The 24,518-nt window shown below is 46.2% G+C and overlaps 2 protein-coding genes across 2 annotated transcripts; both read left to right on the forward strand.

Annotated features, from left to right (window-relative positions):
* The first annotated feature begins 359 nt into the window (after positions 1 to 359).
* Positions 360 to 16,037, forward strand: ILDR1 (immunoglobulin like domain containing receptor 1). The gene is made up of 8 exons (XM_074816777.1): positions 360 to 416; positions 3,695 to 3,865; positions 6,043 to 6,192; positions 6,895 to 7,014; positions 7,173 to 7,319; positions 11,606 to 11,737; positions 13,533 to 14,341; positions 15,418 to 16,037. Exons 1-8 carry the CDS (start codon positions 362 to 364, stop codon positions 15,457 to 15,459), a joined length of 1,626 nt encoding a protein of 541 aa, XP_074672878.1. The 5' UTR covers positions 360 to 361; the 3' UTR covers positions 15,460 to 16,037.
* A 6,874-nt stretch (positions 16,038 to 22,911) lies between these two features.
* Positions 22,912 to 24,518, forward strand: LOC141920092 (apovitellenin-1). The gene is made up of 3 exons (XM_074816778.1): positions 22,912 to 22,987; positions 23,378 to 23,537; positions 24,190 to 24,518. Exons 1-3 carry the CDS (start codon positions 22,927 to 22,929, stop codon positions 24,287 to 24,289), a joined length of 321 nt encoding a protein of 106 aa, XP_074672879.1. The 5' UTR covers positions 22,912 to 22,926; the 3' UTR covers positions 24,290 to 24,518.

Genomic DNA, 24,518 nt, shown 5'->3' on the forward strand with positions numbered 1-24,518 from the left:
CCTCTCTGCACCCTCCTTTCAGGGAGTTGTAGAGGTGGAGCAGAGGGCAGAGCCCGGGCGAAGCCTCGTCTCTGTGTCCGTATCCTCACATACACCTGTGTGCACTTTTTTTACACATGTATAAGCAATTTGTGAAGCTGGCGGCGGGTATTTTGTCTGGTTGTGCGGCGGAGGCCGCAGGTGCGGCGGGAGGAGGGAGGTGTCCCTGCCGCCGGGCGGGCGCCGAGGGGCGGCGGAGGGAGGGGACTGCAGCCGGCGGCAGCGCCCGGCGCTGGGACAGGTGCCACGGGAAGGGGAGGGCCTGTGGGCGCGGCGGGGTGGCCCGGCGCGACGTCCGCGGCCGGGCGGAGGAGGCCGCGCCATGGCTCCGCGCGCGCGCTGGCGCTGGGCGCTGCTGCTGGCCTGGCTGCCGGCCGGTGAGTGGGGCGGCGGGGTCCCGGCCTCCCCCCCTCCCCTCGGAGCACCTCCCCGCCCCGCGGGACACCCCGGTGGCACGGGGGGTGGGGGGGCGCGGCCGCGGAGGCGCCCTCGGGTTTTTGCCCGTGGTGAGGCGCGGGGGGAGCGGCGGCGGCCCCGCGGCGAGGGGAAGGGGTGGCCTGGCCCGGGCGAGCGCCGTTCCCCCCGCAACCTTGGTGTCCTCCCCCCCGGGCGGGAGAACGGGGCTGTCCCCAGCCCGGCAGGAAAGCCGTGCGGAGAGGAGTTTCGTTACCCCGGAGGTGCGGCGAGCTGCTCTCCCAGGAGGAAGTGGCCGCCCGCTTCCTGGCAGCCTCCAGTATCGATCGTGGGCGGCCGCCTTGGCTTGGACCCGAGCACAGGCTACAGACACGCAGGGGGTTGGTTGCCCCTCGGCTTGCCACAAGCGCCCACCCCAGCCTTTGAGGCCACACCCGGCCTCTTCGGGGATCCGCGGTGCCTCCGCACCTGCTAGAGACCTGCTGGTATGGAAAACGGGAGCTCACCTCCGTGCCCACGGGCGACCTGCCGCCAGCAGAGCCCTTCCTACCAAGCTCTGCAGGTTGCCCCACAGCCTCTGACCTCCTGTAGGAAATCAAAGGTTGTTTAGTCTGGAGAAGAGGAGGCTGAGGGGAGACCTCCCTGAAAGGAGGGTGCAGAGAGGGGGGATGAGTCTCTTGAGCCAAGGACCCAGCGCCAGGACAAGAGGGAATGGCCTCAAGCTGCGCCAGGGCAGGGTCAGACTGGCTCTTAGGAAGGATTTCTTTGCAGAAGGGGTTGTTGGGCGTTGGAATGGGCTGCCCAGGGCAGGGGGGGAGTCCCCATCCCTGGAGGTGTTCAAGAGGCGGGTCGACATAGCACTTAGGGATCTGGTGTAGTTGGGATCTGTCAGTGCTGGGTTAACGGTTGGACTAGATGATCTTCAAGGTCCTTTCCAACCTAGGTGATTCTGTGATTCTGTGTGATTCTGTAACTATCATTTTGCTTCTTGGATGCTTGGGTCTTCACCGATGATGTAGCTTTAAATGCCAACGTTCACTTTTTCAGAGAACTAGTAAAAGAAGCAAAAAAATAAAGAGGTATGCTTGTTGATTGTCTTGCTTGACAGCCGCGTTCCTGCATGATGTTCTAGCTAAAACTTGGCTTCACTGGCTCTGAAGGTTAGTGTCTTCAATACGAAGCCGTAGGCCTGAGGTTGGTAGTGTCCAGATTTGTTCTTTCCAACCAGGATAAGAAGGATGGCAGCATGCAGTGGACTAATGCAGTCCAAGTTCAGGAACCAGCCTTAATTTTGCAACTTTTCAGTTTTCTTGGAGGAGGTTGGTATGAAACATCGGATGTGCAGAGACATCTGACTGTCCTCCAGTGGGAACAGTAGGTTTTTAACCTACTCTTTAGAAAATGAGGAACTTATCTTTCAACTCTGACTCTTTCACAGAAGTAATGAGAAAGGATCCCTTTCATACAGAGCTTGGTTCCTGTAAGTGAAAAGCACGTAGTGATTTTGAGTATTTTATTCTTACTGGAGAGATGCTGCTGTAGGAAACACATGGAAAATCTGTTCTGTTTCCACGAGCCTCAGCAGGTCAGAATTTGTATGAGAATTCATCTGATTGACAATGAGATCGAGGTTTTGCCAATCTTGAGAATTTGAATTTTGGGTTGGTTTCTTGTGATTTCCTGCAGTAAGACCTGTGGGTCAGCTGTTTCACAATGAAAGCTGAAACAAGATGTGTTGAAGTACAATGCTCTTATTTAAGAGCAACTGTAACTACCTGTCACCAGTCCGGACCTCGCTTTGCTACAGCATTGTAAAAACTAGAGATCCTTGGTTTTGCCAGAGGTTTGCACGGCTGCTGGTATTTCTGTGTTTAAGTGCACGTGTGTATATTTTATTTTTCAGAAAAGCCTTGGACTCAGAGTTTATCCTGGTTCTCTCTGTGTCTGTGTGGTATTTTTAAGGCAAATGAGTTCGCTCTGCCTTTGTTTTGAGTTGGCTGACCAGGAGTCTGTTTCAAACTGCAGAATTACTTGTTGATGCGGCGTTGCACCTCTGCAGCATGTTTTCCACTGGGTGAGCTCGTATTTGCCTGGAATGTACTGTGGAGGTGCAACCTAAGAGGACACTGAAAGAATGATGCTTGCAGTTGTGATCTAGATGTTCCCACGTAGTCCCTCGTTCCCTTGCTTTCATCCTGAAAACATGGAGTAGAGGGAGAGTCCTTGAATACGCGATAAAAATTGAGTGTTGGCTCGTGGAGACCCTTTCAGTTGGTACCTTCCAAGCCTCCCCCTTTCCTTCCCTCCTTTCCTGCTGTTGTGGTCCCCGGTTGAGAAGCAACTGGCACAGCACTGCAACCCTGGGCTGTATTCCAGACAGGGCATCCCACACTTGCTCCGCACTGTTTGTATTCCCTTATCAAAGGCAACTGGTGATAACTTCACTATTGTTAATGACAAGCACAACTTACTGTATTATCAAAGTTTAAATAAGATAGAGATGTCTCTGGATTGTGGCTAAAATAAAGCATAGTTTATGAGAAACTTTGTAAAACCTTCCTCTATGGGTGCAGCTGCTTGGATAGAAAGTGCTGTGGAGGTTGTTACAAATGAGTTCTAAACTTACACAGTAACTTCATTAAAAAGGAAAAAAGGGGTAATTGATGTGTGCTGTTCTGAAGTGGCAACAAACAGATTAAGTTTAACTGTGATGCTACAGCTCAAAAGTTGTATTGTCTTAATCCTGGTCACCACTAGATAACATTCTGATGACTCAAGACAGCGAGACCTTGATAAAATTAATTTGGTGTTTATATGAACAGATGGCGCTGCAGAACTTTTCTGGTCAGCGTGACAAGCCAAGGCAATCCCATCGTTGGGCTTCTGGGCCCAATGAATTATCTCCCTCAGCTTGGAGGGACAGTTTTCCCCAGGCAGAAGAACAGAGTGATGGGCTACATAATGGCTATAAATGGTTGCTTTGGAGAAAATAATTTAGTCTATAAAGCAGGACAGCGCAGCTGGCTCAAGCTGCCTTCTGTCAGGGAAAGATGGGTCTTGGGTTCTAGCCAGGGTTTGTAGCTCTGGATGGCTTCACCAGAGGGGCTGGTGAGGTCCTTAGGTGCAGGTCCTGGATGAGACCGAGCGAGATGTACTTCAGTTGCTGGTCTGGGGCGGAGCGAAAGTTGTGAAGTGAGGTCTGTTCCTGCGGGCTGACTGCCTTCTGTGTTCTTGCTTGCAGGTTGCCTCTCCCTCCTGGTGACAGTGCAGGATGTTGAGCGTTACACCACCTTATTTGCCACTGTCGTCCTCAAGTGTGACTACAGCACCTCAGCTCAGCTGCAGGACGTGGTGGTGACCTGGCGCTTCAAATCCTTCTGCAAGGACCCTATCTTTGACTACTACTCGGTCTGTAAGTGTCAGGCTTGTCCTCCAAGGAATCCCTCTCCTAATGGAAAGGAAGAGGAAGGTAGACTTACTGTGTAATACAAGCTTTTGACCCTTCCTGCCCACAAACCAGGTCAGGTGGTGGTATTTCCCTGTGCTCCAAGAAAAAATAAGTCATGTCTGTGATTTCCTTTGCAGTGTCAAGGCTTTATGATATGACGTTGTCGAAATCCCATCCAAAGCAGCTCATTTGTCCTTGTCATCAACTCAGAAGGCAGAGAAGCTCAGCCATGTTTGGCACATGTCAATCTTGGCAGCCTCATCTTAAGCCTCAGCATGTTTGAAAGCAAGGGCCCTGCAACAAGTGGACTTTATGATTCCGTGGGGGACCCCATGGTTAGAGCTAGTTTGTTACTGATTTTAGGAAGCAGAAGAAGCACGTGCATTTTGGAGGGCAGAAGGACTTCTAAGTAGTAACATTTAGTACTGGTGGCAGCACTTCACGTGCAGACATTCTGTCACGTATAGCCTTCATTCAGGAGTGTTTAAGATGGTATGAAAAGTGCATCCTGGGGTGCATCAAACACAGTATAACCAGCTGATCAAAAGAGGTGATGATCCCACTATATTTAGCATTGGTGCAGCCTCAGCTTGAGTATTGTGTGCAGTTCTGGGCCCCACAGTTTAAGAAGGGTGTGAAGGTCCTTGAATGCATCCAGAGGAGAGCAACAAAGCTGGTGAAAGGGCTGGCAGGCATGTCCTCTGAGGAGTGACTGAGGACTCTGGGCTTGTCTAGTTTGGATAAAAGGAGGCTGAGGGGCATCCTCATGCTCTCTACAGCTTCCTGGGGATGAGAAGTGGAGAGGGAGGTGCTGAGCGCTTCTCCCTGGTATCCAGCGATGGGATGTGTGGGAATGGTTTAAAGCTGTGTCAGGGGAGGTTTAGACTGGACATTAGGCAGCATTTCTCTACAGAGAGGGTGGTCAAACACTGGAACAGCTTCTTAGAGAGGTTGTTGATGCCCCAAGTCTGTCAGTGTTTAAGAGGCATTTGTACAATGCTCTTGATAATATGCTTTAACTTTTGGTCAGTCCTGAAGTGGTCTAGATGTAGTTCCCTTCCAACTGAGCTATTCCTATTCCTTTCCTATTCCTAATTTCTAATTTCTATTTCTATTCCTATTCTATATAAACCCTGCAGTATGGCCAGTTAAGCTGGCCAGCCTTAGCTTAACTGCACACTTAAGACTGAGCTCAGAGTGGGGAGCCTGGACTTCTGTGGTGTCTTAGTGCCCAAACTCTCCTCGATGCAGTCTGGATGGGTTGGGTAGGCACGTTAATAAGTGCTCTACAGCCTAGTCCACAAGCAGGTGGGTCCCTGGCTCTGCTGATCCCAGCATAACGTGAGTGCTTTGAGTCCAGGCTCAACAGGGACAAAAAGCGTGGTTGCTTAGTTGGGTCTGCTCCTCATGATCCATTGTAGATACAGTGGTGGAGGAGCCTCTGACAAGCTTTGTCCTCTCCTCTCTTCACTGCAAGCCCTTTACAGACAATGCTGACTGTATCAGTTGTCTCCCCAAATCTCAGCTCCCAAATACCTGGCAATTCAATGTTAGTTTATATTGTGAGTCTGTCATAAGAGTATTGCACAGAAAATTGCCTCTAGTCCTCCATTAGTTTGGTTTGGTGTCTCTACACATAATCCTTATCTGGAATCAGATGACGGATTCTTTTCTGTCTTTATGAACTCCACAACATCTAATGGGATAATAGGGAGACAATCCCTATTCGTGTATGTCTGGAGATTTTGTTTGGTAAATAAACACCCTTTTGATTTAGTTCCAGCACTCTTGGGAGTTTTACACCTTTTTTTCCTTGCAGTTTATCTTCATACTGGAAGCTGCCCTCCAGCCTAACACCATTAGCTTCTTTCTACTGTTTTTCTTTCAGTTGTGAGTACAGGAGGGATCTCCTGTGCAGCTCCAGCATTCCCAAAATCTCTGCCATTCCTGTGGCTCTACCTCTGTTTGCTTTTGAGTACTCCAAAGCAACTTGTCCTTGCTGGTTTGAAGCCATGCTTTCTATTACTAAACCAAAGCAAATGCACACACGCGTTCAAGAGTTTCTCCGCTGCTCCCAAGGGGATAGAAATTGGTTCTTTGAAATAACTTTTGGCATCTTACTTGATGATATGTGTTTGTAGCGTACCAGGCTGGTTTAGCTCTTGGCCAGGACCCATCTGACGACTGCAATGACAGCCAGCGAAGGGTGCGCATTGTCATCCAGAAGTCTGGGCAGAAGGAGCCTGTGCTGGGTATCGACTACCAGCAACGAAAGATCACCATTCAGAACCGTAAGTGACCTGACCTCCCAGGCAGGCAGTGAACTCAGTAACTATCAAATATCTGGGCCTACTAAGTGAAGAGAAGCATAAACATGGCTAATGTCTTCTGTAGCGTACATCTTCTGTGAGTTGGCAATGGAGTAAGAGCTGTGAAGGGCCCTGTCCCCAGCTGGCCTGAGGGTGTTGGAGGTGCTACAAGCTAAGGCTGAGCTGAGGATGCTTGAGCATTTTGCTGAAGAGCACAGAAGGAAACTGAGGAGCCCAGAGGCTAGAAACCAGTTTGTTCTTCTAAGAAACACTGCATAATTGTCCAGGTGTATTATATGCTCCCTGCTGTCCCTGGAGCAATAGCTGTTTCTCCTGCCAGAAGAGTTATTGGGATGGCTGACCTAACGGGGACAGTGATCTGTGTTCCAAAACCAGTCGGGTTTGCAGTTGGCAGCAGCCGGTATCTGTCAACATCCATCACCCAGCAGCATGCTGGTCATTTCACTCCACACAGAACTAGTCCCGCTTCTAAGTAGCATCACCTTCCAGCAACGCAAACAAAAAAGGGACTGGTGGTTAATGCTGTTTACAGGAGCTGTCAGTGGACTCAAATGGGATTGTTTGAAGGGGACGGCTTGGGAGCAGGGGAGATGCAGTACCGCATGTCACCTGCAGGCAGAGGGCCCTCTTAGAGTGGGGCCTGAAAGTAGTGTCTGTCTACAGGAGCGGACCTTGTCATCAGTGAGGTCATGTGGTGGGACCACGGCGTGTACTACTGCACTGTGGAAGCACCAGGAGATACCTCAGGTGATGCGGACAAAGAAGTTAAGCTGATTGTTCTCCGTAAGTGCCTGTGGTTTGTTGCCTGGGTGGCAGATGTCTCCTCCTGTTCTCTTCCCTCTCCGCCCCCCCCAAGATGTCTCCAGCAGTGGAGAGGTGCTCAGTAACTTACCATGCCCAGGTACATCAGGATCCTCTTTCTCTCTCCATTTTTCCCGTAGACTGGCTCACAATACTCCTCATCGTTCTCGGCGGCCTCCTCCTCCTTCTGCTGATTGGAGTATGCTGGTGCCAGTGCTGCCCCCAGTATTGCTGCTGCCACGTCCCATGTGTCTGCTGCCCCACTCGGTGCTGCTGTAACGAGGAAGGTGAGATTCAAGCAAATGTGCATCCATTCATGGCTTCTGTCAAGACAAAAGCTTGACTAGGAGCTTGCTGAGCTCCACTTTCTCCCTCCAGTTCAGCATCCTTACAGACTAAGACCTTTTATTGGCCAGTGTGACCTCTGTGACCAGCTTATTTAGTTTAGAGGAGGGGAGCTAGGATGTGTGGAGCCCATCTTGCTCCTCTGTGTCCTACTTTCAGAAGTTCCTCCTCACTCACACCTCGATACCAACTTCTCTCATGTCACCCAGGGCACGATCAGCTCCCTTGTGTGAGTAGCTCGGGACTTTTCTTCCCTGTCTTGTGGTTCATATGCCTGTGCATGTGAGGAAGGCAAGCAAATGCCTTGGTACTACTCTCCAAACTGGCTTAATCTTCAAGTGTGTTGTTCTGAGAGGTAATTATGTAAAAATTGAAATTTTCTGTCTTGATGTTATTTTCAGAGCAGCTTCTTCCTCAATAAAAAGCTTTTGTTTTCCTTTGTGGAAGGAAGTGAGAAGAAAGGAGAAAGATTATCTCTCTTGGTGGTCAACCATCCAAATGCATTCTGAGGTTTTCAGGGTCAAGAGAAACTTTGTTGTGTGTTGGTTTTAGCAGTAATAAAGGTTTTGCAGCCAGGCCCTGTTCTCATAATAAGGCCACTGTTTAAATTTTGGCTGCTAAGGTCATATAACCTCTGTCTTCCTGTAACTGAAACTTAGTGACAACACAAGGCAGTTTACACAATCTGATAGGAACAAAATGCAACAAATACATTTATTTATCACTGAAATCACCAGTTTCTTCCCTAGATGCTACAAGGAGAGGATTTATGAACAAGGAGCTGTGTTTCTGGTTTCCCTTTACTTGCAAAAGAGCTATTTGGTATACCTTAGGTGTTAGTAAGCTGTGAGAGTTTTAGATTTAGACTTAATTTGCTTAGCCCTTGCAAAGAGAGAACAGAGCATCCCTCTTACTGCTAAAACCAAAACACTTTCTGGGGGCTTTACAGGCTGTCAAGTAAAATGCGTGGTGTTGAGGAGGCTATAGAAATTTGGCAGAAAAGTTAGTTTCCATGAAGGGAGAAAGAGGTGATGGAGATGAAAGACTAACACCTCCAGACTTCCTAGTTCGTATCAAAATAGGGATTCAGAATATGTGTGAGCTCCTTTTTGTTTTTCTGTGCTGTAGAAGATGATAGCACACACCAGACTGCTGCTGTCTTTCCTGCCTCCTGTTGAGGACAGGTAGGAGGGATTCTTGTGGGGTTCCCAAAACCTCTCCCTGCTCACGAGAGAAGGTACAGACAAGTCCAGCCTCCTTGACTGGCTGCTGAATTCTGTGGCTGTAATTTCCATCCCAGCTGTCTGCCCTCTTTATGCACTTTGCAAGGGATCCTTGTGCCTGCTCCCCTCCTGTAGCGCACCTTCTCTTCCCTTCATCCTGCCTCTGACTTGTGCACTCCAAGAAATGAACTGGAGGCCTTAAAAACCACAAGGAGATAGATACAAGGGATATCTTAAAAAACAGTCCTGAGGAATTACAGTTCCATACAGCTGGAGAGAAGGCAGAAATCCGCAACTAAGCCTCAGGAGTTCCAGAGCGAGCCGAGTACCGGTGATTTCTGCCCAATTGTTGGCCACTAGAGGGTAGCCTAGATCTGCTGAACAGTCATAGAGGCAAAGTAATTCTGGGTGTTTTAAGTCAGGTCATTAGCTAACATGATTTTGAACCGAGTAATAAAAGAAGTGCATTGTTTGAGTAATTCAGAATTGGTGTACAGAAACATGCTCCAGGAGCAAGCCAATTACATTCCCCATGGAAAGCTCCGAGAAAAGCTCACCAGGGTAAATATACATATGACCTCCTTCTGTTGCTATTAGTTCCTTTTCTACTGTGGACTTCTTCCACTAATGAATTGGTGAAAGATAGGATATACTTGCACCTGGGTCTGACTAGGTTGGAAAATATTTTTTTTTATAATTGGATAATTGGCCCAGCAGCTGTAGAGTCTGTCAAAGGCGAAGAACAATCTTTCTCAGTACGTGAGTGGAACAACACGACATTCTGGCAAAGCTTTATAGCGGGTCTGAGGTTTGGAGTTAGGGTGAATCTGACCTACCTCAAGTAAATATGTTCACTTTAAAGAGAGATATGTAACTTTACTTCCATTTTGCAGCTGGGGAACCAGAGTGTATATCGGGTTCAAACTGGAAGGCAAAGTATCTGGGGAAGGAAGACGGGGTGAAGGAAGTCCAAGGGTAATTCTGCATGTGTTCAGCTGTAGGAAGAGATCAGAGAATTACAGGGACAGGATGACTTTGGTCCTAGTGGCTGCCTTTATACCCTAAGGAGGGGAATCCTAAATAAGTATGCCCACAGCTGCTGGGCCTTTCACTCCTCGGGCAAAGACTGGTCAAAACCCAGGGAGGCGCATTCAGCAGGTTGTAGAACATTCTCAAGGTGATAACTGGAAGAATGGGAGAGGAAGAGATAAGGCCTTTCCCTTCTTTTGATCCTTTTTCATTTTCCTCTTTCTCTCTTCCTCTACATTTAAAACCTAAACTGGAGGAAAATCCCTTGGGGGAAAAAAAAAAAGAGGCAAGTTTGGCATAAAATGCTTGAAAGCTGCTACCTCAGGCCACACAGCTCTGAAGAAAAGCCAGAGTATTATGATTAAAAACCCTGAAGTTTCCAGCTTTGTAGTTCCCTCTGGTTGGAGCCAGGCTGGGGAGTAGAGAACAAAATGGAGCTGCATGAACTGTGAGGAAAGGGAAGGATGTGTTGAGAGGCATGGTCGGTCCGTGTTTTGCTGCAAGTGGTACTCTATAAACTCAGTGAAACAGCTAAAGGAGGACATGTTTAATAACCGGGAGTGAAATGGAGAGTTCACTCCCAAAGAGCATGCAGTCTAAATGCTGCCTGCTGCAGATGAACCCAGGGGACAGAATTAATTGGAGCTTAGCTGTAGCCTGGTTTCTTAAAGAAGCAAGGCTTATGCAGTTAACTTGTCTGTCTATCCCCTATCTCTTTCCCTCCAATAGCTTTTAATTTTATCAGCCAACTTCAGCCAGATTTATCAGGGGGGTAAAAGTCTCAAAGGCAATTACATTCCTATCTGTCTCCTGATGTGTATAGCCAGGAATGTTCTGTTCATGCCTGACCAGAGAAGAGGCTGCAGTAAAAGCCTGCCACTTCTGAAACTCCCGAGAAGTCATATGAGAGAAATTTTGCAAAGGCCCTGCTGCAGAAAAGCTTCACCCAGTAATGACAGACAAACCATGCAGAGTCGGGCTTTGTAAGGTCTGGAGCTTGCAGAATTTATTTGCTCGTAAACTGAAGTGCTGATTGTCTGTGGTAGAAGGAGTAAGTTTCTGTAAGATGTTTTTAGGTATTCCCAAAAAAGAAGCAGCAATGAGCAATGAAGACAAGGATGGTGAGGTTGTCTGTGTAGAGGAGGTGAGATGGAAGAGCTGAAAAAAGTGAAGTGAAATTGAAGCCTGACCCCGTGAGTAGGGGTCTGGAGTTAACAGTGGTGGAAAAACTGAGGGAGTTTTTCCACTGAGTTTGCTCTTTTGGCACACTGGACATTGCTGTTGAGAACAGGAAATTTAGTTTGTTCACCAGTTTGACCACACCGTCCTAAGGGGTTTAATTTTAGCAGTCATGCTGAGGTAAACTACAGAGAGAGACAACAAGAGTGGTTGAAAGACTAGAAAGGGAGAAGCTGGACAGTGCATCTCTAAGTGCCCTATTTGTGGAACAGAGAGGAAATAATGGAGTATGGTGTGGAAAATATGATCTGGACAGAGCCTACATGAAAGTGGCAAAAAAAGGTCTCATTTAGCTGTAAATCAAAGCCAAAAGGACCAATGGTGAGCTGAAAGAGTTTTAAGAGGGAAAACAGTGTGGTATGTCTTGCTGTATGAAACATTATTTCCCACCTTTCTGCAACTATACTCATAATGACAGGGCAGGTAGAAGTCTTGCATTTGGTTATGTGCTATGGACTTAATCACAGTGCCATTTGTTCCCAGTTGCTGGAACTGTACCTGAAATGTCAGGCCATAACCCTTTGCTTCTGTTTTAGGTATCTTTTTGAAGCTGTACAACTTCATATTGGAATTTTCAGGGCTCTGGAAATTCCAGGGTGGAGAGAGCTTTTCATTCTGTGAATTTTCCTATATCTGATCACATCCAAAGGCTACAGTCTATCAAGCAAAACGGTGTGTGGTCTGCAAGCTGTGCTCTCTGGATAGCTGCTGTAAGCTTTCGTCGTCTTCTTTTACAGTACTGGAACGGCATCGGTTCATGAAGCAGGCTCAGGCATTTGCACCTTGGATGGCACCCAACATGTTCTATGGAGGTGGCGACAGGAACTCACAACTTTCCTCTTACCAGCTGAACCCTCTACTGCAACAAGGTGAGACCATGGGCATCATTTCAGAGGGAAATCAGGATGAGAAACAGGTAACTTCTCAGGGAGGTTCATCAGTGAAGCTTTAGCCTCTCTACTACAAGAGAGAAAGGTGTTTCTAGCATGACTGCAGGTCCTAGCATGACAGCTCTGCTACATCTGCAGCTACTGTAGACTTGCCTGGGTGGATAAGTACAGCCTATCCATCTTAAGTGTCTTGCTAGGCTCAGTGCTGGGTTTAGTAGTTTAATGCTAACTAAGGTATATCTGTGCTACACCCCAGCGACTGCAGGGTAAATATATCCAGCTTATCTCATGTGGTAGAGAGGGTACTGTCTCTTTGTTCTGCTGTGCTGGTCACGGTCAACTCCTTATAGCCAAAATTGACATGACAAGTGAGGTGCAATTTGTTTGAGTTCTTATCAAATGTCTAGTCTTCAAATGATTAAGGGCAAACTGCCTTCTGTGCAATAGATCTAGCCTGCGTGCAGCAAAAAATGAAGGACTATTTAATGAACCAGGAAGGATTTTTCAGTTGTTCTGCCCCAAAATCACTTGTATTAGTGGTATTTATTTGTAACTTTAATGGAGGAGGGAAGATGGAGTCTCTGAAGTCCTAGAGAAATAAGTAATAAAATAACTTATTACCAGTAATATTATTTAATCGCCCAAGGAAAATAGGAGAATTCAACATAATGACTTCTCAAATAAATATAACATGGTTTTTATCTGAAATTAACTTTTGATCACTATACAGCAGACACAGATTTACTCTGTGTCTGATGAGTCTTAACTGTTGTTTGAAGAAATAGTTTGCAAACATCTTAAATGCTAGATTCAAGATGTTTGAGTATATCATTTTTAGCTCACTAGTTAATTCTACAGTTACCATTTTTCCTAGCCAGGGCAGCAGTTTTCCTTAGGAAGATCTGGTGACTGAGCCACCACGATTTAAGACAAAATACATGGAGTCTTCTCAAAAAAATCCATGTGCATGCTGGCAGAAAATGGGCAAGTAAGTTCCTCGGGCAGTTTCTTAGCCTGTGTTATCACAGTCCTTAAATCTCCTGTGCTTAAGTTTCCCTTAAATTTGTTTCAGGTCAGCTTTTTAGAGATGTTGGGTAGAAGGGACCTCTAAGGTCATCTAGTTCTACCTCTGGCTGAAAGCAGGACTGTCACCAACCTCAGTCACATTAGCTGTGGCTTTGTCCAGCTGATTCTTGGAAACCTACAAGGACGGAGATTCCGTGACTTCTCTGGGTAACTGTTCCAGAGCTGGACCAGTGTCCTAGTGAAGAAACTTCTCCATTTGCTGCTTACATCTATACATACATGTGTGTGTATGTGTGCATATAGAGAAAAAATTGTTTTTCTTTTGCAGTATTGATTCATATTTCTTCCAGTTCCATGAGACAGAAGAGGAAACACTATGAACTTTCTCTGATTTTTTTTTTTTTTTTTTTTAAATAAAATTTGGTATCTATGCTGTACGAAAAAAATGTTCCTTTCTCTAAATCTAGAAACTGTATTTCCAGGTGTGCTAGATGGCTTTGATTTCTTACCTCTCTGTGCTGCCCAAAACACAGATCATGCTGCAACTTACTAGTTACTACTGTTTGCACCTTATCTTGTGTGGTCTGGATGTGCTGGTTGTGGTGCTTGAGGCTCGCGCAGCTCTTGCAGTGAGGAGCAGCAGGACAAGAGAGGCTCAAAAGGGACTCAGCCAGAATCATTAATGCAGAAGGGCCCTCTTTATTGTTTCTCCTTGACTTGCTGCATTCTCCTGTGCTTTTATCCTTAGATGTGTCTCTGCAGAACAGTCTTCCACTGGTGCAGCCACAAGCTCAGCTTTCCCCTAACAAGGGTGTTTTGGACTATCTGGAGTCTGAAATCCAAAACATTAACATGTCCCAGCTCCGGCCACCCTCCCACCAGCGGCAGGCTGTGCAGCCCAGCTTGCTGTCCTCCCTGGGCTCCGAGATCATGCCACCTCCTCTCGCTGATCACATCTCCTCCATCCATGGGAGCAGCAACTCCTCACGGCCACAGAGAGCTGCCCGCAACCCTAGACCCTGGGACTCAGCAGCAGAGGACAGGAGGGAAAACCGGAGGTGGCCCTTGCCTACCAGTGGGGATTCTCATTCCAGCTACAGTCGGGAGCCCTGGGACAGGCAGCAAGAGGATCATCCTCAGAGGCAGAGGACAGGGGGCTACAATGGCAGGCCCCAGCACTCCAGACGGGATGTGTCACCCCCACGCCAGGCTGAGAGGGGCAAGAGCAGCAGCAGCAGCTGCAGTTTCTACCCAGAGGAGGCCAAGGAGCGCTCCAGCCACCATCATGGCTGGAGACAGGAGCCCGCAGGGAGGCGAGAACACCAGCACCACACCAGAACGAGCAATAACTCAGGTCAGCGGCGGCACAGCTACTCTCCCCCTTCTCGCCGGGGGTCGTGGAGCTCCTCAGAAGAGCCAGTCCGTCTCCCAGCGACAAACCGCAGGCGGAGGCACCGGTCTCGGGAATGGCCAGAAGATAAACCCCCTAGTTATCGCTCATTAGAAATCACCCCAGGTCAGGACAAGAAGCACAAAGGCAGCGCAGGGCCACGCTCGGTGAGTCAACTGCCTTTTTGCCTTCCTATCTAAGGGAAGAGGTGGGTTTTGGGGAGTGAGAGTGAATGTTTGTTGCTTTCTGCATCTTGTTGTCTTCCAAACAGAGGGCAAGGAACACTGGGTGCCCTGCGCAGCTTGGTTATGAAGAGGCTGCTGAGGTCCCTGCCTTCAGACATGTGTTGCGTGGCTCTAGTGTGTTCAGGGGCAAAGTGAGCAGTCCAGTAAAGTAGGTCCCCTATCATGTCCCACACCGGGTGACATGTGACGCCTTCTCACTCCTGTCCCCACCGAGGGGCATTTGGGACTCTAGGGATGTGTTGGTGTTAGAATGGCTGTCCTCCTGGCCCTGCCTGGGGAAAAAGCACTTCCAGAGTAGGCAGCAGTACTGACTATCCCTCTGCAACCCTCTCTGGTGTTGGTTTACTTCTGATTTCTTTTAACATGTGCATGATTCTCCTATTATCGATCTCCAACTTTTAATTTTTATAGTATATTGGTGATATTTTTAAGGTGGTTCATATGGGAAAGCATCCAGGTAAGATGCCTAAAGCTATGTGAAATAAGCTTTAAGATCTTGGCTGGCTGTAGTGGTGAGAAATGTGTGATCCTCCAGGCCAGGTGGAAGAGGATGGCTCGCTTGTTGGGACTCCTGAGAACTGGACATGCATTATACGGGCAGTGAACAGCTCTTGTTCACAGCTCATCTTGTCAGATTACACTGGGACTAGATTTCAGGTAGCAACTTAAGCGTGAAAAACTTCATATCCAATTCCTAGTTTGCTAATTAGTGTATTCCCCCTTAAAAAATGAAGGGTTTTTTTTTTAAATAAAAAAAAATGTTAAGTGTCCCATATCACATATATGCAGAATTTTACCAGGGTGGGGAGTCTTCTCAAAGGGCTGTATTGTGCACATCACTATTTTCCCTTTCAAGTTTTGGAAGAAAGTGCAGTTCTAGTCCCAGCTGGGATGTGTGTATGTATGAATAGTTTTGTTATGGTGCTCAGAGCAGGTAGGAAGTCATATGATTTCCATTCATCCTTCCTTGTTCCTGAATCTTTTATTTTCTCTTGCAGGACAGAGGAAGTTCCCACAGTGGAAGAAGCATAGTCATTTAATGCCAGGGCTGGACTCTCTTAGCTTTTCTACTGTGTAGGTTGGGATGGCTGCTTTTGATTGAACAGACAACCAGGAAGAAAACAGAGGAAGCAGCTTCCCCTTAGACATACAACTCTGAAGAATCTATGTCTAGTGTCCATGAAAGCAATACAGAACCCATTTTTTTTCTTGCTGTGATTTGGAAACTTAGGTTTGCAACAGGCTGTGGTCTGTTGAAAATGTTCTACTGCAAACAGCAGATTTTTACAGTAAATGGTATATTCCCAATCTTTAAAGAGAGATACCAGCTGTCTTCGTTGGGTGCCCTGGCACTGCAATGAGCCCAGTCCGTAGAATACTGGTCCTTTGCACACCAGTTACTGGAGAAGGGTTCCAGAGATCACAGAGTTGTAAAGTCACAGGACAGTAGAATAATTTAGGTTGGAAGAGACCTCTGGAGGTCATCTGATCCTGTCCTCTGGGAGTTTCTGTAGGGAGGCACAGCGTTTCCTTTCTAAAGCCCTCTGTTGTGCTTCAGAGAGTATAATGTTTCCTGCTTCTGCCTGGCTGCTCAGCGTAGTTGGGGCAGTTGCTTCCCTTTGTCCCCACTAAGCCTCTCTCCCAAACAGAAGGGTCACAGTGTTGGAAGGACGTTTGTCTGCCTTAATAAGGGCTCACTAGCACATCTGCAAATTGCCAGCTCCTCTACCCAATACTGACTGAAACAACCTACCCTACTTTAAAGTTAGACCTTAGTGCCTTAAAAGATGCTTGTGTTAGCCTTTAACCCAGACTGGAATTTGTAAACTTAAAGGTCTAAATTGACCAGGGTTTGGCCACCCCTCCAGAGACTGAGAAAGGTATGACTACTGTCCCTCACACCATGGACCAGAATTTCCTTCAACTGTAGGAAGCATGGCTTTGGTGGATATAGCTTTCCTAAGCCATGTACTCTTTTCTATGCATTTTATATTCTCCCTTTGCTCTCTGTGCCATGTATCATATACATGGTATGGGATAAAGGACTCTGAAGAAATCTGACAGTCACCATTTTTACTATTGTCCTTGATCTTTAACGTGACGTGCACATGTGGCACGTCTGATCTGTAGCTAGATTGCAGGGTTTTCTCATCTCTCACTTTGCAGCTAGAACACGTAATTTCTCTATGCTCTGAGACCAGTTGCAAGGAAGAACTTGCCATTTATCCTTGATGTGATTCATCCACTGTTTTCATTTAAAATGTGCTGGGAAAAGAGAGGTTCTCTGGATGCTGGCTACTTCCACGGGAAACTGTCTTGCCAAAGGCCCTTCTTGGATTCCTCTTGTCAGGGAGCTTTCGGAGCATCTTGTGAATTACTTTGTAACCTAGAGGCACTAGAGTCTGGCCAGTATCAATGACTGTATTGCCCACTTTATTTCCCAGCCAGTGCCGCATGGGACACTTGCTACTATTTGTCCTAATTACTGCTGTGCCTATGCTTTCCCTTGAAAGACTGACTTGGAGAGGCTTTCACTTTGCCCACCTCCTTTTTTTCTTTTCTTTGGACAATGATGGAAAACATCACACTTGGAGCACATGCTCCTAGTTGGATATGCAATGCAGTTACTGGCTGACCGAAGGCTACCACAGAGTTCATTTTCCTTCAGTTTCTTGGCTGACAGTGCTTATTTCCAATTCCTGTGTATGGAGACCCACTAGCTTCTCTGATTGACTTCATTCCAGAACCGGAGGCCGACTTTTTGAAGACAGAAGGGCCGTTCGCTAGCAGTTGACAGCTAGCACAAAAAAGAGCTAAAAGACTAACTCCAAAGTGTGAATTCAAGAAAGGAAGGCTGTATTAAGCATAGTTCTTGTCTGCATTAGACCCAAACTGTGAATAATGTGAACTGACCCGTGAGTTACATCTGAAACATAGGGAATTAAGTGTGTGTGCAGAACTTGCAAAGCCAGTATCACCCTTGAATCTGGTTCTCAGCCACTGGCTGTGAATCATTTTTATTCTTATTTAATGACATTCTGAGGATTTTATATACCCCATCTTCTATGATAGGCTAGTATTTTTATTAGTTAAAAGGAGTTTATGGTGACTGCAGTGACAGAAAATAAATACGAGGCTCCTTCTTCCAAACCTGGCATCCTGTTTTGACTTTTGCGTTGCCCTGTGGCAACTTTTAGCAGATACCCAGGGCCCTGCAGATTCTACCCTTGGAAGCTGAATTGGTGGCTTGGAATTTGACTCTCCTTATGCTTCCAATAGGTCCATACATCATGCAGGACAACTTCTTCCTGCCATCTCAGCCCAGCCCAAACATCCAGGTTTCAGGGAAGGGCTGCCTTCCCTGAATAGTAGAGGCTATTGAGGCTACAGGTGAGATCCCAAGATGGTAGCAGGGGAGAGAGTTCACTTTCCTTCACGTTCAAGTGTGTATAAGCCAACACGTGTCCAGCAAGTTTTCTCAAGAGCAAGAACCCCTTCATACACCAAGAAAACCCAGATGCCTCTGTGTAACAGTAGCAGCTGTTGAAGCTTGCTGCTGTGGTATGAGCACACTAACTGCAGAGGTTGCACTTTTTTATCTAAATCCTATGAAGTAGCCCTCCATCTTTATTTGTTCCTCTAGTCCCCATAACTGAGCAAGGGTAACTAATTGTAGATTGTGTGAATACAATTTGTGCTGTGTGAAGTCTGAAGAGTTTTATCTTTATCATACTTGAGCTCCTCTTCAGTCACTTTGTTCATATTTACAGAAACATTAAACAAAACTCTTCAGGGGAAATTGATTGTATCTCAGTCTTAATTCTGTAACTTTTTAAACTGTGGCAGAAGTAGATTAGGTTATCCAGCAGGGAAGCAGAAATGGCAGCAAGTTTACTGGTCCACGGACGACTGAGGTTCATAAAACACTAGTTGGTGGACTGTGAAATAATGACAAAGGAAATCTATATATGCATACTTTACAACTGCAAGCAGACAGAAAAGTGAGAATAGGCTCTGCTTTGAATGCTTACTTCTATTTTTAATTGGCTATATATGAAAGCCATTGTGTCAGCACTGCACAATACTATGTGGACTCTTTTTTCCAGTAAGATTACAGGGTCTTTGATTTTTTTAAAAGAGAGCATGGAGCAGCTCAAATACTGCACACTGAAAGAAGTAACAGTAGGAAATAGCCTAGCCTCATTCTTTCTATGTTGCAATTTATTCATGCTTAATTTTTCAGCCATTCAAAAGAGCTGATATTCATATGTCATTTGTGATAAAATAAGTTGAATATATTTCACATATAGGACTTATTACCATTCTAGACTTTTGTTCTTCCTGTCATGCAGTTGAAGGAATATACCCCCAATAATGAATTTTCTGTCTCAGATAAAGTGCTTTGATAGCCACCGGAGTTACCCTAATTTAAAATAATAATGTAATGAGTAAGTGACTATGCCACATGGGGCAGATAAGGATGCCTGTGCTGCTCCTGTCAGCTGCCTTCCACCTCAGACTAGAGATTCATAAGAGAGATTAAAATAATCATGTAAATTTTCTTTGATTAAGAAAGGACTTGCAATATGTGGCTTTCTTGCTTATTTGCAGAGCACTCTGCCATTCCGGAATGCCGTTCCAGGAATGGAGGGCAAGGGCTGCTTCTTGTGCAATCATTGATCTGGTCTTGGCAAGTGCCTGTTTGGCAGTAGAAAGTGCTGAAATGCCCAGTTGCTATCTCTGGGATTGTATTCATGATAGCACTAGCTAAAGTTAGGCTAACTTCGGAGGGGGGGAAAGTTACCTTGTGTGATAACAACCACAATGCAAAGCTCTTCAGTGATACGTATTACTACATAGGGTAGCTAAGTCCCCTCTGTGTTACTACCTCCAGCAGCACATCAGCTTAAAATACCCACTTAATATGGTTAGAGCCTTCCATCTGTCGACTTGACAGAAGAGAGAGATGACACTTGAGGCTATACTAAATTAACCCCCCCCCAAGTAATGACTGCTTGTTGCTATTTCTGCTACGTTTAATGCCTATAATGTGCCTTGTGCTGGTCTTCTGAATATTATTCCAGCTGTAAAATTGTAGATTCTTTTTAATGACTGTCAAATATATAATTAAAATAGAAGAGAACTTTCAACCAGTTGCTCTTGTGTGTTCTTCCTAGACCATAAATTGCTTTTAGGTGTTTGCACCAGAAATGGAACTGAATATCCTCTGTTCTTACTTCTGGACTTAATCTTGTTATATGTTAGTAGGAGTTTTCTGTTGTTATTTTTTGGGCAAAAATGCAAAATGGTTTGCTTGTGCGGGGGATTTTTTTTTTCTTATTTTGTGAGATTTTTTTCTTTGTTTTTCTAAGAAAGAAGATAATTTTAATAAATACTTAACAAAAGAGTGGAACAATGTCTGGAAAACCATTGGCAGCCCTCTTTAATGATGTGACCCACTGTAGCAGTTGCTGACTTGGCTACCACGTCTGTAAAATGAGAACGCTTACTGTTTGGTTCTAAAGTACTTTTTGCTCCATGAGAAGAAAAGTCTTCTAGAAATTTTATTTGGTTGATAAATGAAGATACTGATCGAGCTTTTCACATTTTCCACATGTGACAGTCACCTAATAAGTAAGCGGCTGGCCTAAGAATGAAGGTCCCACACAGTAGGCCTTATTTATGCCTCTTGTCCTCCCCATTTCCCTTAGCTAATGACCTTTGTTGCTCAGTGTTGCAGCCTTTCTGTCTCTTCCCCCTACTGCTCAGTGGTTGCATGTGCCAAATACAGATGGTTGGCCTGACTGAGGACCTAACAGGCACTTGGAACTTGAGCTGTGGGAAAACACGCCCTACAGCAGCAATGCAGACACCTTCTGACTGGGACCAGGTCCCCAAGGAGCCTGGGGAGAAGTTATCCCAGAATCATAGAATGGTTTGGGTTGGAATGGACCTTTAAAGATCATCTCCCTTGGCCAGTGACATCTTTCACTAGATCAGGTTGTGCAAAGCCCCGTCCAACCTGGCCTTGAACACTTCCAATGATAGGGTGTCCGCAGCTTCTCTGCGCAACGTGTTCCAGTGTCTCACCACCCTCATGGTAAAGAATTCTTCCTTATATCCAATCTAAACCTACCCTCTTTCAGCTTAAAACCATTTCCCCTTGTTCTGTCATTGCAGGCCTTAGTAAACAGTCTTTGGCTTTCTTACAAGCCCCCTTTAAGTATTGAAAGGCTGCAATAAAGTCTCCCTGGAGCCTTCCCCTCTCCAGGCTGAAGAACCCCAGTTCTTTCAGCCTTTCTTCACACAAGAGGTGTTCCAGCCCTCGGATCATTTTTCATGGCCCTCTGGACCTGCTCAAACAGGTCCATGTCTTTCTTTGGCTGGGGGCCCCAGAACTGGATGTTTCCCCTGAGTAAGTTTTGACAGCTGTCTCGGACATATGCCCATCTTGTCAGCCTGTGCAAAAAGACTTGGGCATAGTCTTTCTGGGGAAAGAAGAAATGTGAGAGGGGCGCACACTCACCCCTGTGCACCATTTGGTTAATGCATGTGTTGGAAATGGAGGATAAAATACCAATGAGCATAATAGCCGCAAGTAAGTTCCAACTGTCAGAGCAGTGAGGTTACGGCACAGGCCTTCCCACAGGAACAGTGGGAGCAAAATTCAGCCCAGCTCTAGCTCTGTTAATGTGGAATTTGGTCAACTTATGAAAGGGGCCTCTATGACATGGTTGCCTGCAAAAGTGGGGGACTCAGTGACCCAGGAGCTGCCTTCCACGTCTCTTAGGCTGAGGTCAGACTGACCCTCCATTACCAAATCTCAATAACAGGTCCAGAGTCCTCCACAGCTTCTTGTCTGTCCCACTGAGCTGCATGTGCTTGCAAAAGAGCAAATGGGGATACAAAGCAGGACCTTTGACCCCTTGCTATCACTATATTAGCTCTGCATAAATGCCGATGTCTCAGATGAGCATCTACCTCATCTTCGGCCTGAGAAAGAGAGAGAAAGCAGGACAGGTAAGAGCTGAACTCTCTGCTCTGTGTGGTATGGACTTTGTGACTGGTATAACTAGGACGTAAAGAAGTGAGTGGAGGTGGTCTTCTATTTTGCCCCATTTTTTATTGCAAGCCAAAGTGTGAGCCCTTCTCTCACTCCATAGCCAGGAATATTGCTGAAATGGAGGAGGGTGGGAGTGCTTGAGGTGACCTGGATGGAAGCTGAGTGATGGATGCTCCATAAGGCACTCATAGGAGTCAAGCCCATGGTAGGGATTGCAGAGTTTCACTGTTGGAAGATACATAACCTTTTCCAGCTGCCTTCACCACAGGGACTACATGTTCTAAAGTGGGTAAGATCACCTCTTTATGCTCTTGGGAAGCAAATTTATACCTTTTGTCTAGAGAGGGAGAAACTGGCTCTAGGATTAAAAATCAAGGAAGGGTGGTAGCAGAACAACTGCTGCTGGTCAGCAAATGTCTAGTGAATGGAGTGGTAGCTTTTGGAGGTAATCTGTGCACAGAAGGAAATAAAAATGAATGGAAATTTCTTTACCATGGGATAAGAAGGAGCACTGACTTGTAACTATCTAGCACACCATTTAGCAAAGCATTCACAGGTAACAGACTTGCAGCCTTTTTTGCCATTGCACTGCAATGTTTTGTTCATGTTGCCCTGAGTGATGCAGCCCTCTAATTCAGGGCATAAATCAGTTTTAACTTCTAAACACCTTTTTAAATGCAGCATGTTTGAAAAGCTTGTTTAGATGTAATGTCATCTTTTCAATGTACCAAGTACCAAATTTTCAAGAGTTCTTCCAATTCTGGCTTTTTTAATAGACAAAATAAAGGAGGTGGGATGAAACTAAAATTTGCACTTACTCCCTTTTGAGAACTTGTTCGGTCTGGGCTACTATCTGCTTTGTTAATCCCAGTGTGGAAAAGACAAGAGAATCTAGCTGGGTAGTTGGATCTTTCCTCAACTAGAGCAAGACAAAATACTCAGATCACTGGGTCACTAAGATGATCATTGTATGTGATGACCTCACTGGCACAGTGTTCTTTAGAGCAATTTACAAAAAAAAAAAATCAAACAAAAAATCCCACATTATGAATTTTTCAGTTGTAATTACGTGTAGAGGGAACCTATTCTGACCTCCGCCACTTTTAGAGGTTTGTTCATGCACTGAAACAAGGAATTTTAGCTCTTGTATAAAAGAAGTAGGTTTAATTGTCACATATTTCTTGGAGCTCTGAAAGCTATCATTCATTGTGGATATTTGTGATTATACAAATAAAAGGACACCTTCATTTTTCCACTATCTGTTCCTCACTTCTTCAGAGGAATTGCACCATGATCTTTCCTGTTCTCTTCATTTATTAGTTAGGTTTGTTGCAAAATTATGGTGTTTAACGGACATGTTTTATTTCTCTGAAAACAAATGAAACATTGTATGATGATTCCGGCAGGTCTCTTGGGGTAGAGAGCAGAACTGGTGCTGCAAACCATGCTGCAATCCAGGGCACTGCTGATAGCTCTGATTCTGCTCCTTAGCACCACTCTCCCCGGTAAGTCTGAAAAGCTTTTCTGGCTGCCTGAGACAAGGCTCAGCTCTATGGGTTCTCACTTGCCTTAGAGAAGTCTAACTCATCCATAAAATAGGACTGAAGCCAAATAACACAGTTCAAGACTGTATATATATATATATAGTGCTTGGCAGCATGAAACAACTCGGTAGGGGCTTGGCATGAATATTGTCTGTACCTGCTGCCATGTAAGGCCTATGAACTAGATGCCCCAAAATGAGTGATGAGGTGCTACTGGGTGCTGCTCGAGCGAATTCTGGGGGAGGCTCTGAATCTCAGAATCACAAGTCTCTTCCCACTGCGCCAGGGGGAAGATATCAGAGACACAAGTGACTGGAGAAGCCTCATGGTTTTTTGCCTCCTCTTTCTCAGAAGTGCACTCAAAGTCCATTTTTGAGAGAGACCGTCGTGACTGGTTGGTCATCCCCGATGCAATTGCAGCTTACATCTATGAAACTGTGAACAAGATGTCTCCTAAAGTTGGTCAGTTCTTGGCGGATGCTGCCCAGACTCCAGTAGTTGTTGTGACCAGGTACGGAAAGATCCTCTGTGCTAACACTGCAATAGCCATGGGTGAAAAGGGAGAGGGAGGAGCGGGAAAAAAGAAGAGATTAATTCAGTGTCTATATGGGGAGATCCAATGGGAAATGAATCAGCAACCAAAGCCTGATGTGACGACAATGGGAGCGGGGTGGGACAATGTGGTTTCACGTGGAAGTGCAAGCTCTTCCCAGGGATGAACACTGAACACGACCGTGCTCGTGGGGATAGCAGGTACTGCTCTTTGTACATGGGTGGGGAGGGAGGGGGCCTCTGGCTGGTGGGGGATCAGCCTGCCTGGAAAGGTGCGGCGGTGCTGTCTGTGAGGGGCTGAGTACTGAAGGTGCTGGGAAACACTGCTGTCACTCGACGCAGATCACAGAATTGGCTCTAGCTGTGAATACATATTCCTCAAAGAAGCAGAAGGAGTTTCCTCTCAAAAGGAAAAGCATGATGACCCTAGAGTTACAGTTTCATGTAACTCATGGCAAACACACACTGCCTATTCCTGTCTGTGAGGAAAACCCCTCCAGGACTGCTGAGGAGCTTTGCACCCTCAGTGACAGGCAGTGTGATAACTACAGCAGACGGAATTACCCTCACATATTTGTGTATCTTACCACATACACTGTCGTCTCCTGCAGGAACTTCCTCATCAGAGAAACAGCTAAACTCAGTATACTGGCTGAACAGCTGATGGAAAAAATAAAGAACCTGTGGTACACAAAAGTCCTAGGCTACTAGCCAAATGAAGACAAGTCAGCGTTTCCTGGTGTGAGGTGGTAACACCCTGCAGTGTCCTTTTCCCCCCTGCCCCTACTACGGACCAAGATCAGTCAATAAGACAGAATCGATGCTCCTCTTAATGCCACTAGAGGGAACCCAGCTTCAAAGACCAAAGGATGGAAAGCACCTGCTGAAGTCTCCCCCGAAAAAAACCCCGCAGCTGGGCACGGGGAAGGCAATGAGATTG

Source organism: Strix aluco, chromosome 2, assembly GCF_031877795.1.
Source record: "Strix aluco isolate bStrAlu1 chromosome 2, bStrAlu1.hap1, whole genome shotgun sequence".
NCBI lineage: Eukaryota > Metazoa > Chordata > Aves > Strigiformes > Strigidae > Strix > Strix aluco.

Coding starts and splice junctions, on each gene's coding strand:
- LOC141920092 (XM_074816778.1), top strand. CDS start 22,927: ATGCTGCAATCCAGGGCACTGCTGATAGCTCTGATTCTGCTCCTTAGC. Junction 22,988..23,377: donor CCTTAGCACCACTCTCCCCG/GTAAGTCTGAAA, acceptor CCTCTTTCTCAG/AAGTGCACTCAAAGTCCATT. Junction 23,538..24,189: donor CCAGTAGTTGTTGTGACCAG/GTACGGAAAGAT, acceptor CGTCTCCTGCAG/GAACTTCCTCATCAGAGAAA.
- ILDR1 (XM_074816777.1), top strand. CDS start 362: ATGGCTCCGCGCGCGCGCTGGCGCTGGGCGCTGCTGCTGGCCTGGCTG. Junction 417..3,694: donor GCTGGCCTGGCTGCCGGCCG/GTGAGTGGGGCG, acceptor TCTTGCTTGCAG/GTTGCCTCTCCCTCCTGGTG. Junction 7,015..7,172: donor AGTTAAGCTGATTGTTCTCC/GTAAGTGCCTGT, acceptor TTTTTCCCGTAG/ACTGGCTCACAATACTCCTC.